The sequence below is a fragment of the Pristiophorus japonicus genome, chromosome 1, assembly GCF_044704955.1.
Source record: "Pristiophorus japonicus isolate sPriJap1 chromosome 1, sPriJap1.hap1, whole genome shotgun sequence".
Taxonomy (NCBI): domain Eukaryota; kingdom Metazoa; phylum Chordata; class Chondrichthyes; family Pristiophoridae; genus Pristiophorus; species Pristiophorus japonicus.
The window spans coordinates 477537926-477551650 of NC_091977.1; the positions used below are offsets into that span (position 1 = coordinate 477537926).

The window sequence follows — 13725 nt, forward strand, 5'->3', positions numbered from 1 at the left end:
TAAATTACACACTAATCAGCATTACTCTCCAAAAACAAGTTACATATATTTTCAGCTTCCCAGCAGCAACTGGACTTGCATCTTTCATCACCCTCTTGCCCCAATAGCTTGCTTCAGTTTACATTTAGATGACAAACTAGCTGTGATTTACCAGGAGTGTCCAAGTTTTTAGTTTCCATTGGCCATGAAACCGTAGGGTCATAGCAAGTTGAAATGGATATGAACATTAATTTGCAAGTTGCTGATATGAACAGATTTCAGCGTATCAAGTTAGGATGAATCTACCAATGAGGCAACAAACAGTGTTATAAACATTCCATTCCAAACTTCCAGGCCCAAGTAATGCAACTATTTATTAAAAAAAACTTATTAAGCTCAAATAGGACCAAGTTGCCTGGGACTTGGGCATAGTTTGGACACTCTTGCAATACATCACTGTATAATAGTGGACTAACCAATTCAATCTTATGCTCTTAATCACCCAAACATAAGTGGCACTCAATGTGTTTTAGCGACTGATCGCATCCCACTTTTCTCACATGGGAACAGTAGCATAGTGGTTATGTTACTGGACTAGTAATCCAGAGGCCTCGACTAATGATCTGCAGAAATGAGTTCAAATCCCCCCACGACAGCTTAATAAATTAATCTAGAATAAAAAGTTAGTACCATGAAACGATCGGATTGTTATAAAATCCCATCTGGTTCACTAATTTCATTTAGGGAAAGAAATCTGCTGGCCGACATGCGACTCCAGACTCAGCAATATGGTTGACTCTGAATTGCCCTCTGAAATGGTGAGCCACTCAGTTAAGGGCAGTTAGGGATGGGCAATAAATGCTGGCTTTGCTAGTGACGCTCACATCCTGTGATTGAATAAAAGAAAACATGTAGACCCTCCCCAAATCTGATACTCTGCGCCAGTAAACCTGAATTCTCCAGGGTTTGCGTGAGCGAGAGAATAATATTTTTTTTGCAGAGTGAAGCAGATGTAGCTCCTGTATGGTAATGCTATATGAATAACCCACACTGCTCAAGGACAACTGTGGTCCTGAGCTAAAAGTGAGTATTCCAGCCATGACTGTGTAGTCTAACATCACTGTATTATGCATTTGCTCTGTAAACCAGTTCAGCTGTTGTTAAACCTACCTGCAAAACAGAATTCAACATAGTAAAGGAATGCATTTTGCTGTGGTCAAAGATTTCTTAACTTGTTATGCAAGTTAGATATTGCCGACCAAATCAGTAGATGCACTTTTGACTTTAAGAACTGTATTTTCCATTATCCTTCGTGTAGAGTTTGCAGAGGTTGTCTAGAACTTAAAAGCACGCTTGTGGGTCCATGATTCAATGTGTAAATTTACAGGCCAGGAAGCACCCAGATTCCACCCCTGGCCTGGTCACTTTCAACCAAGACAGTCGTAGTGTGGGGAGTCCAAATGGTCTCCGGTCGGGAGAAAAAACAAAAATCAATCAGGGTTTCCACTCCTGATTGCTATCCACTGTCTGGTGCTGCAAAGCAAGACGTGTCAGGTGAGATCAGGATCAGTTGCAGTGCCTCATCCCTCACTCACTGTTTCAGCTAAAACACAATGGATGAGGTACCAGAGGGGAATGAATGGGTACCCCAGGACAAGTCATTACTTTCAAGAGAGGAGAAAACTGAAGGGAAAGTGGGGGGAGGGAGAGGGGAATAAGAGCAAGAAACACGAAAGAGCACTAGTTGATTAAACTTGGCCAACATTAGAGAGGCAGTAAGGTTTTGATCCCCCAACAATACTGCCTTCTAGTCAATAGTCTATACATACATTGATAAAATATTTTATATTCTTTCCAACTGAAAACTTTCTTTTGCTGCTGTTGAAGCAACTATACAGAACTGCCTACTGAAAGGGAGACCATCTTTTATCATGAACTCCACTAACAAACCAGTCTAATTCACTACAAAGACCAGAAAGGAGGTAGGGTAGAGGAAGCACCCAGTTGCCATGAAATCCACCAAAAACAGGGAGGTAGACAAGTAATCCGGGTTTGTTTGTGGAAAAAGTGACTACAATGTGTTTTATTATTTTTTTGCCAAAGAAATCTTTGTACTCCAAAATGAAAAATTGACCAATAAAAAGTGGGAGCAAAAATAAAAGAGAGGGCAAGCATTTTGCAACTTGCTGTCTTTAAGGGGGGAGGTAGCTGGACAAGACTAGTAGGAGACGGTTGCTTTATTTTCACTGTTTAAGTCTCCTACTGACAGTGTCAGGTGGTTGTGTTCCATTCACACAGGTTATGGTGCTGCAGGCGTTGGTGCTGTTGTTGTGGGCACCGCTACACCTTCTGGCTGGACAGCTGGGCCTGGATCTGCAGAGTTAGAAAACAGACAAGGACGATAAGCTTTTACACACAACAAAAAGGTCACAAAGTGCATTCAAAAGATAAAGGCTATTCGCCCATTTGATCTCATCCTTCCAGGATACTAACCCTACCCTCTTCCCATCTACATCCACTTGCACAGACAACAGGACCTCAGTTTAACATCTCATTGGAAGGTTGGTAACTTGCAGCACCCCCTCAACATAGTTTAGATTATATGCTCATGTCCCGGTGTGATGGAATGCCAAAAGCATCTGACAGAGGACAGGGTGCTACCAACTGAGCCAAACTGATGCAACCCAAGTTATTTCCTCATTTTCAAGCTAGAGGTCCTCATGGTACAGGAACACGTTAAAAAGTAGTTTGGAGTAAGAAAGTCAGGCAGAACTCTTTCCGTAAAGGGTAATGAGCGTTGTAGAGCAAGTTTTTGGCAGTCCACCGGAGTCAAGGATGACTTGCTTCCATACTAAAATCAGATTTAAGTTGACCAATGCAGGATCTACAGTCTCTGTCACAGGTGGAGGAGATAATGGGGTGAGCAGTACGACGTTCCGGTCTGTCGTTTTTGGGGTTGTCCATGAGGTTCCTTATGTTCCAGGTCCCAAACTTCATTTTTAAGGGTGGAAGATGCCTGTGCGTGAATTCTTTTAAGGTGGGGTGGCAGACACACACCAGCTTCCACACGAACTTGACAGAGCAAGGTCTTGATCCAAGATGATTGGAGACAGTGGGCCTAGCACACACACATTCCGACTGACCCCCTCCCTCAGGTCCTCTCTCCATGATTTAGAGATTGCAATGTAGGCGAGTGCATTAATCTTGGAGCAGCTTGCGAATTTGTCCATAGAATACTAGTTATAAATGGGGTCGAGTGAAATTTGTTTTTGGAGAGAAAGGATTGAGTGACCTGAAAAACCCTTATCCCTCAACCAATATCACAAAGCAGATTAACTGCCTATTCAATACATTGCTTTTTGAGATCTTGCTATGCACAAATTGGCTGCCATGTTCACCTACAAAACAATAGTAACTGCAATTTAGTCATGAAGTGCTTTGGGACATTGAGGATGTGAACAGAGTTGGATAACAAAGTTCTCCATGTGGTGAAATTCAGCCAATTTAAAGAAAAAAGACTTGCATTTATATAGTGTCTGTAAAGATAAACCCCGGCTTCTATTCTCCACTGCTAACCGTCTTTTTAAACCCCTCTCCCCAGTCACCACCCTCACCTCCGACAATAAGTATGTGGAGCTCATGGACTTCTTTGTCTTGAAGATTGAGACTATCTGTTCGTCTGCCTCTTCCCTTCCTTCCCCAAGCCCACCGGGCCAAACGTCCTCGAAGGATCCCCCTGCTCTGGCCTCGCATCTTTCTCTAGTTTCTCTCCGATCTCCCCTCATGACCTTTCCGACCTCATCCGGTCCATGAGACGCAGTTCCTGCTCCCTTGACTCTATTCCCACCAAATTTCTGACCACACATCGTTAACATTTCTCTCTCCTCAGGAACTGACTGCCCCTCTCTCCCTTAAATTTGCTGTCATAACCCTTCTCCACAAAAAGACCAACCCTTGATCACCGTCCTTGCAAACTACCCTCCCCATCTCACTCCAAAATTCTTGAACACATCGCCTCCCAAATCTGTGCCCATCTTTCCCGCAACTCCATGTATGAATCTCTCCAATCCAGCTTTCACGCTTGCCACAGTACCGAAACGGCTCTCAAAATCACAAATGACATCCTTTGTGACTGTGACAAAGGCAAACTATCCCTCCTCGTCCTTTACGACTTGTCTGCAACTGTTGACACGGTTGACCATTCAATCCTTCAACACCTCTCCACTGTCATCCAGCTGGGTGGAACTGCACTTGCCTGGTTCCATTCTTATTTATCCAATCGTAGCCAGAAAATCTCCTGCATCGTTGCCTCTGGTATCCTCCAAGGATCCATCCTTGGCCCTCTCTTATCTCTCATCCACACGATGCCCCTTGGCAAGATCATCCAAAAACACCGTCAGTTTTCACATGTGGCTCCCGGCTAAGCGACGCCTCGATTTCAAAATTCTCATCCTGGTTTTCAAATCCTTCATGGCTTCGCCCCCCTACCCCCCTCTTCAGCCTGGCCCCACCGCGATGTCGGCGCTCCTCTAATTCTTCCTCCTTGAGCATTCCTGTTTATAATTGCTCAACCATTGGTGGCCGTGCCTTCTGTTGCTTAGGCCCCATGCTCTGGAATTCCCAGCCTAAACCTCTCCGCCTCTCTTTCCTTCTTCAAGATGCTGTTTAAAACTTACCTCTTTGACAAAGTTTTTGGCCACCTGCCCTAATTTCTCCTTATGCGGCTTGGTGTCAATGTAAAAAAACCCAGATACGCCTGTGAAGTGCCTTGGGACACATCACTACATTAAAGGCGCTATATCAATACAAGTTGTTGTCACAACCTCAGGATGTGTCAAAACGCTTTAGTCAATAAAGTACTTTTGAAGTGTAGTCACTGATGTGATGCAGGAAGCACGGAAGCCAAATTCCACACAAGATCCGACAAACAGCATTGTGATAATGACCAAATTAATCTGTTTTTAGGTATTGGTCGAGGGATAAATATTGGAAAGGACACCTGGGATAACCCCCCTGCACTTCTTCCACTTGTGCCACAGGATCTTTTCTGCCTGCCCAAGAGAGCAGCTGGGGTCTCAGTTTACCACCTCATCTGAAAGACATTACCTCTGACATTACTGCACTCACTCAGTACTACACTGGACTGTCAGCCTAGATTTTGTGCTGAAGTCCTTGGACTGCGACTTGAAGCCACACTCTTTTGATAGAGGCAAGAGTGCTACAACTGAAAAGGGACAGACAACTAGGGTCAATTCTATTTCCCACCCGCTTCCCGCCATACATTAATGGAAGAAAGTTGACAAAAGCTGCATCATTTAGAAGAAAAAAATCTCTCTCGCCCTACTCCTCCCCACCCACCACGAGCTTAAGATGTGCACATAACCTGCCCCAAGGCCTTTGCCAAAGCTACTTTGAGCTGCTCTTGAATGGCTCCCAATGGCTGCTTACAAACAGAAGGGCTGTTTGTGGCCAGTCTGTGTTGAGTTAGCCAATATCAGCCAAGGCAGTAGCAGAAAAAGAGCATGGTTCAAAAAAAGTCAGTTTGGGCTTCCTGATCCAGATCACGAACAGTAGTGTAAAGTGATCAGGCTTTGCTATGGTGCCTTCCACAGTTGAATAGCACTTTATCACCAAGACTAGCACATCAAATGTTAAACCATAAAAATAGTTCATTCAGCCCTTCATGAGCCACCAAGCCTAAATGCACTCTCTAACTTTGGTCTCTAACTTTTTTTTTTGAACAACAGTCTAAACATCAACACTGGAAGAATACCAGTGAGAGTCAGCATTTTGCAGGAAGATGGGAAAGGAGGGAAAAAAAATTAGATTGGAAAAAAAAGAACAGGTTTGGAACCGAGCATTGGAAAAGGTCCTCCTTACACGACAGAATTGAGTGGGTGGCGGGTTACGAGTACTGTCATATAACTAGCCACCTGGGGGTGCACAATAGCAATGCATTTGAGCAGGGAGTTCTCGATGTCCTGGCCAAAATTCCTCCCTCAACCAACACCAAACATAGATGAACTCCCCATTCATCTCACTGATGTTTGTTTTGTCTTCCATCGGGCAAAATCACAAAGTAATTCATTGTATGTGAACATTACAGATGCACTTTTTTTGAAAAAACCTTACACATGCCATTGGTGGCAGCTGCTGGTCGTGGGCCCATTATGTTACCATGTGCTGGTGGTACAGCAGTTGGGTTTGGTTGGGGGGGTGCTCCCGAGGGCATATTCGGCTGAAGGTTCGGCATCATTCGGCCTGCCATGGGTTGCCCTGGCATCATTGTCCCAGCTCCTGACATCTGACCTATTGAAAGACAAAAATCACAAAATACTTAACCAAGATCAGAGATTAACAAGAATTCTCAGTCATACACCCAATCCAACATATTAAAATTCAAGGCCATTTCTATCACTGCATGCAATTTGAATTTTTGGACACAAGATTGCCATCAACTATGGGGACTTGAACTTGTGCACTTTCTGGATCCAGTGCCAGCAAACATTTCTGACTGGGTACATCAAAGGCAAATTGGGGAGCAAAGCTTCCTTTACATTGCTTTACACTTAGATGTACAGTACAAGCTGAATTCAGAACATAGCTCCTTTCAGTCTGCCTCAACAACGCAGCTTGGCAGTACTGTTAATTTGCCCATCTCTGTACGTCATTGCAACTTCGGCGGAGCTTACAATTTAATACCTAATTGGACCCATGTTCAGAGTGGTTTTGAACTCAAATCACTTTAAATGCACATGATCTTTTCATTCCACTAGCTGAGAGAGTCAAATTTAGGTTCAAGAGGTGAAAGTCTTCAGTAGATTTCACCACCCAATCACTTCCTCCTCCTCCAATTTAAAGATCTTTAGAGAAAGTGATGGCGCTTCCTGAAAGTGCCAGCAACACTGCTGCTCCAATTGTTCAGTGGTTGTCCTGCAGGAACAAAGTGATTATCTGCACGAAGATGTAGGTCTCCTTCTGCGCATGGTCGGCCCCACCATTTTTTTTGCACCTGTGCATCCAATCCTCAGAACAAAAAAGATTATCTGGTCATTATCATATTGCTGTTTGTGGGACCTTGCTGTGTGTAAATTGTCTGCCGCGTTTCCCACATTACAACAGTGACTACACTTCAAACAAAAAGTACTTCATTGGCTGTAAAGCACTTTGAGACATACGGTGGTCATGAAAGGCGCTGCAGAAATGCAAGTCTTTCATTCTTTCTCTTCTGCGCACGGGTGTTGTCACCAAGGTACGGCTGCGCATGTACAGTGCTCCACAATAATCCACGGCTGCATGCAGCATGGGCCAAGTTTTGTTCAGCTCTCTGGGAGATGGCCCCTCACGACATCCATGCGGAGAAGGGGGGGGGGGGAAGAATCAAAAGGAAAGGAAGATCTGACAGGGGGGGGGGGGGGGGGGGGGGGGAAAGAAAGAGAAAATCGGAGGGAGAGAGCGGGGGGAGAATCGGAGAGCGAGCTCGCGAGGTGGGTATCGGGGGAAAAGAGAGAGAGGGAAGGAAGGAGGGAAGAGAGGGAGAGGGAGAGGGAGAGGGAGAAGGGACATCGGGGGGGGGGTAAGAGAGGGAAATTGGGGGAGGGAGGGAGGAGAGGGGGAGAAATCGGGGGGGAGGGGGAGGGAGAAATCGGGGGGGGGGGGAGAAATCGGGGGGGGGGAGAAATCGGGGGGGGGGGAGGGAGAAATCGGGGGGGGGGGGAGGGAGAAATCGGGGGGGGGGGGGAGGGAGAAATCGGGGGGGGGGGGGGAAGGGAGAAATCGGGGGGGGGGGGAAGGGAGAAATCGGGGGGGGGGGGGAAGGGAGAAATCGGGGGGGGGTGAAAAGAGAGGGGAGAATTGGAGATAGAGGTGGTCAGGAACTTGGGCAGGGGGAGAAGGTCAGGAAGTCAGGGTGGGAGGGAGGTCGGGGGGCATGAGGTCAGGAACTTGGGCAGGGGGGCAAAAACTTGTTTGTTTGGGGGGAGTGGGTGGAAGAGAGAAGGTCTTAACCCGCGAGGATGAGCCCTATCCTGTCTGGAGTAGGCAGTCAAAATGTCTCGAATTACACTTTGCAAAGTTACTGATTATGTCGTCAGGGAGGATCTAATTATACATTCCAGAGAAACTGCTGGGTGCCTTGTCCTCCAGGGGGACCAATAGCAATCAGGACTTGTCATTCAAGGTTACCAATCAGAGCTTCAGGTGTTGCTAATCAACACATTCGTCAAGGAATGCCCAATTCAAATCCTGGAGCGCATTGAATTAGCTAATCTGAGTATCAGTGAGGGACGACAATTGGTCTCAAGAGAGGGCGGAGGATCTCTAGAGTACGGGCCAGTGATTCCTACTGGTAGGTCAATCAACGATAGTAAAATAATAGTCGCGGCCAAAGTTTTTCTAATTCAAAGTTTAATCCTTGAAATAAGGTGAAGTACTTACCCAACAGACTTCATTCAGGGAAATGGTAACTATTTAGTATACAATTCTTGAGCTTTGCCTTCCCGGGTCAAATCTAAATTCCTGTTACAATTTGGTAGTTTATATACATTTCTTAACAACACTATAAACTATGCACACCAGTGACTTTTTCCCCTTACTATCTCTAATCTCCACCCACAATGATTCAACATTTTGTTCATTAGAGCCAATATCATCTCTCACAACTGTCCTGATAGCATCCTTTATTAACAGAGCTACCCCACCTCCTTTCCCTTCTTGTCTATCTTTCCGAATTGTCAGATACCCCTGTATGTTTAATTCCCAGTCTTGGCCACCCTGCAACCACGTTTCTGTAATGGCCACCAAATCATACCCATTTGTAATGATTTGTGCCGTCAACTCATTTACTTTGTTTCGAATGCTGCATACGTTTAGGTAAAGTGTTTTAATACTAGTTTTTAAACCATGATTTTTAGTTTTGACCCCTCCTGCAGCCCCTTTATATTCATACATATTGTCCCTTCCTATCACCTTGTGGTTTACACGTACCCCAGTGCTACTCTGCTCTGTTGCCTCCTGCCTTTTGCACCCTTTCTTGGGGTTCTGTTGATCTGAGCTCTCACCCAGTCTAACTAGCTCAGAGCCCTCTCCTGGGTTCCCATCCCCCTGCCAAGCTCGTTTCAAGCCCTCCCAACCGCACTATCAAAACCACCCGTGAGAACATTGGTCCAGTCTCTGTTGAGGTGTAACCTGTCCGACTTGTACAGTCCCACCTACCCTAGAAGCGGTCCCGATTGTTCAGGAAACTAAAGCCCTCCCTCCTACACCAATGCCCCAGCCACGTATTTATCTGACTAGCCTTCCTATTTCTAACCTCACTAGTAGGTGGCACTGGCAGTAATCCCGAGATTACCACCTTTGAGGTCCTGGCTTTCAATCTTACTCCTAGCTCCCGAAACTCAGCTTTCAGGACCTCAGCCCTCTTTCTACCTATGTCACTGGTACCAATGTGGACCACAACCACTGGCTGTTCCCCTTCCCTCCCCAGAATGTCCTGCAGTCGCTCAGTGACATCACTGATCCTTGCACCAGGGAGGCAACACATCATCCTGATGTCACTTTTGCTGCCGCAGAAGCGCCTATCTGCTCCCCTAACTATTGAATCTCCTATCACCTATAGCCCTTCCCGTCTTCTTCCTCCCACACTGTGCAGCTGAGCCACCCACGGTGCTGTGGACTTGGCCCTGGCTGCACTCCCCAGAGGCATCACCGCCCGCGCCAGTTGTGAGAAAGAGTACCGGTTGGAGAGCGGGATAGCCTCAGGGGACTCCTGCACTACCTGCCTCGCCATACTCTTGTGTGCGACGGTCATCCATTCCCTATCCTTCTGTACCCTTTTAATCTGTGGGGTGACCAACGCCTGAAACGAGCTATCCACGTACCTCTCCTCCTCTCTGATGCTTCTCAGTGCCTCCAGTCCTCGCTCAAGCTCCGAGACTCGGCGCTCGAGTTGGAGGAGCTGGAGACACTTCCTGCACATGTGGTCATCCCTGTTGCGGAAAGCATCCAGGAATTCCCACATGGCACAGGTGTTGCATTCCGTTTGAACGAGCTGCCCTGCCATCCCACGAGTTACCCTTAAATTACCCAGCAAAAAAAACTGACTCCCACTACACACACTAAACAGCTATTTAGTAATTTATCCTCTGTACTATTAGAACACAAAATCAAAGAGATATACTCATCAGCCGATCAGCCAACCACTTACCAGCTTGGATGTTACTTACATGGTCTTTCAGAAAACATTCGATAAAGTCCCTCATAAGAGACTGTGAGCTAAAGTTGAAGCTCATGGAATTGAAGGCAAATTATTGACCTGGTTTGGAGATTGGCTGAGCGGCAGGAAACAGAGTAGGGATAATGGGCAGGTGCTCTAATTGGCAGGATGTGACCAGTAGTGTCCGACAGGCATCTGTGTTGAGGCCTCAGCTATTTCCCCGTAATTATTTACAACTTAGATGATTGGAAAGAGAGCCACATATCCAAGTTGGCCGATGACACAAAGATAAGCATTATAAACAGTATAGATGGAAACATAAAATTACAAAGAGATATTAATAGATTAAATGAATGGGCAAAACTGTGGCAAATGGATTTCAACGCAGGCAAGTGTAAAGTCATCCACTTTGGACCTAAAAAGGATAGATCAGAGTACTTTGTAAATGGTAAAAAGCTAGCAACAGTGGCGGTCCAGAGACTTGGGCGTCTAAATACATAAATAATTCAAATGTCATGGATAGGTACAGAAAATAATCAAAAAGGCTAATTGAATGCTGACCTTTATATCGAGAGAACTAGAATACAAGGGGGTAGAAGTTATGCTCCAGCTATACAGAGTGCTAGTTAGACAACCCCTGGAGTGTACAGTTCTGGGCACTACATCTTAGGAAGGAGATATTTGCCTTGAAGGCAATGCAGTGTAGATTTACCAGAATGATACCTGGACTCTAAGGGTTAAATTATGAGAGATTACAGAAACTCGGGTTGTATTCCCTGAATTTTTAAGGTTCAGGGGGGATTTGATCGAAGTTTAAGATATTAAGGGGAACTGATTGGGTAGTGTGTAAAATTATTTCCACTGGTTGGGGGAGTCTAGGACTAGGATATGCCTAAAAATTAGAGCCCTACAGGAGTGAAGTTCGGAAACATTTCTCATTCAAAGGGTGGCAGAAGTTTGGAATTCTTTCGCAAACAGCAGTTGATGCTAGGTCAATAATTAATTTTAAATCTGAGTGATAGATTTTTGTTAACCAAAGGTATTAAAGAATATGGGACAAAGGCAGGCATATCTAATTCAGTCACAAGCGAGCCATGATCCCATTGAATGGCGGAACTAGCTTGAGTGGTTAAAGGACCTTCTCCTGTTCCTATGTTCCTATAAAGGGGGAGGGTATGCGAAGGCAGCTCCTGCAGAGTTCACTCTTCCCAGACTCGACAGCGATGCCACTTGTGCCTCAACCCACCTGCCTAACCACCAGCGAATAAATTCAGATGAGATTTAGTTTAAAAAAAATACAAAAAGCAATTCCAAGGTGACAATGTTATCATATTGATACAGCTCTGTTTGAGATGTTCTCCGAGCCCAACATTTACATTCCAGCATGCAACTCACTCCTGGGCGTCCATTATTTGATGCATATAAAGGTGTTGAAAACTCACATACTAAAATGGACAAGTCCTAATTTTTTCTGATGCATTTAGTGGGCATCGAGTTGGTAAGTACTGCAAACTCATGCCCTTCTATGCATGTGAATGTCGAGTTTCTGGGCGAGATACTGTTAGAGCGAAGCTTGTGGAGGTGCAGGGCAACTCGACAGCAAATGCTCGATTTCCACGTTTAACTGCGCATGTGCAGACATCAGAAGTTGCTGTCCGATTTACATTAACAACAGTGAGTACCAATAGCCTCACTGTTGTTCTCAGTGCAAAATTTGGGTCAATATGTCTCAAGCCAATTGTGATCAGTATTCTCTGAGGTAAGGGCGCTAAGTAAAATAAATTTGTGTCATCTCCACCAAGTCCTTGTGGCAGAAGTCTCCAGCATAAAGCGGTCAATAATCTGACACAAATTGTCAATTTTATTCAGATATTATGGATGGACGGGAAATAAACATTTCTAAAAATAAATTGGTGCCTTCATTAATCAGATGCAATGATCTGCATTCATGTAGCCATGGTTGCTCAAACAAAAACATTTCACTTTTGTAGTAATAGTATAATGCTCATATATAACCAAGGCAACTGTTTTTCATACTTGGAGGGAAATTATGAATTATTGCCTTGAGTAAATTGTCTCCATGCCCAAGTGCTGAAGTCTCCTGGAAGGTGTCATGATTTGCAAAGACAAATGCATTGGTTCTCAGTTAGTGCATCTACATATGTATGTGAATATAACTTTCAGTTGTTGCACCTGAAGGTGAATAATATATATCTACACAAATGGACATCTTTTCACACATAATACGCTCTAGAAAACATCATTTTCTAGACAATCAGATTTTAGTTTCACAGTAAGTTGAACTTAATTAAGTTTATGAAAGTTGTCAACAGCAACAGGTATGTTTTTGCAAATCAGTTAGTTGAATTTTCAGCTAATTTAACAAAACTGTGTGTTTTTGATTGAAACAAAATATATTTTAGTATTAGCTCATTGTGGTATATTGGTGGAAATACAGAATTAGATGACTGCTACAAGTACAGAAAACAATTGCTTAGTCTATGCCAAAATAGATGTATGCAATCTATTCTTGGTGACTGAGTTTTATGATTGCCCTAGTTACTTTTAGGATGGAATGTGTGTGTTAGTCTAGATTATAGATCAGAATTGCAATTTAGATTATTAATTGTGTATGTCACAGGTTCTGCAAGTTATAATAAATAGCTAATATGAATCAAACGGTAGGGGAGTGGGACTAGCTGAAGTGCTCTTGGAGAGCTGGCACGGGCTTGACAGGCTGATTGGCCTCCTCCTGTGCTGTAACCATTCTATGATCCAAATTCCTGGATTAGATTCCAGCCGTTAACTCACTCCTGTTGCACTCTTGCCACAAGATTAGATTAGATGTCTATTTCAGCATTATACTAAGAATAAAAACAAATCAATATATATTACACCAACAAACAAAAAAACTGCAGAACAGGTTACTGGGCTGGAGACTAATAAGAACAAATCAACTGTACAGCACACGAAAAGGTCACCTCCAACATCGCTGTATTAGTTACACTCCAATTAGTGTGTGTCTGAAAGAGCATGGGGGCAAGAACAAATGAGCATGCAGCAGTGAGGGAGCAAGAGCACATATCAAATTGGAAATTGAATACATCGCTGCTGTGATTAATCCCATTTCAAGATGAAAAAAAATCACTAAGCACTCATCCATCAAGTGATATTTCAAGACAACAGGCTGAAAGTTGTTAAAAAAAAATTTTCAACACGGTGGAAAATTTCAGAATTACATTTTTTTTTAAAAAACTGTTGTCGATGGAAATCTCGGGATGTGCAGTAGACTAATACTATAGATTATAATCTGCAAACGACAGAATTTCGACCTCATTTGTGCTTACTTTTCCACAAGGCCCAACAGATTTACAACATCTGTACAGCTGGACCAGATAGATGCTCGTTTATGTTTTCCCTCTGGAAGATGGGATTCGTGCTCATGTTATTGACAAACCAAAACACTTCTATTCTTCATTAGGCACACTAAACTTGGCACAACTGCAGGTAATCAGGCTATGTGTCACTGTGCA

The 13725-nt window shown here is 44.2% G+C and overlaps 1 protein-coding gene across 7 annotated transcripts in view; it reads right to left on the bottom strand.

The window, feature by feature from the left end:
• Nucleotides 1–2030: 2030 nt before the first annotated feature.
• The window catches only part of LOC139276526 (SWI/SNF complex subunit SMARCC1-like), a 257461-nt gene continuing 245766 nt past the window's right edge, over nucleotides 2031–13725 (bottom strand). For 6 of the 7 annotated variants that reach the window (XM_070894638.1, XM_070894637.1, XM_070894636.1 and 3 more), the window contains 2 exons: nucleotides 6112–6288; nucleotides 2031–2352 (listed from right to left, as the gene is read on the bottom strand). In XM_070894638.1, coding sequence (XP_070750739.1) covers nucleotides 2279–2352; nucleotides 6112–6288 — 251 coding nt within the window. In that variant the 3' untranslated portion in view covers nucleotides 2031–2278. The remainder of the gene's footprint in view (nucleotides 2353–6111; nucleotides 6289–13725) is intronic. The other variant, XM_070894634.1, reaches the window with a different exon arrangement.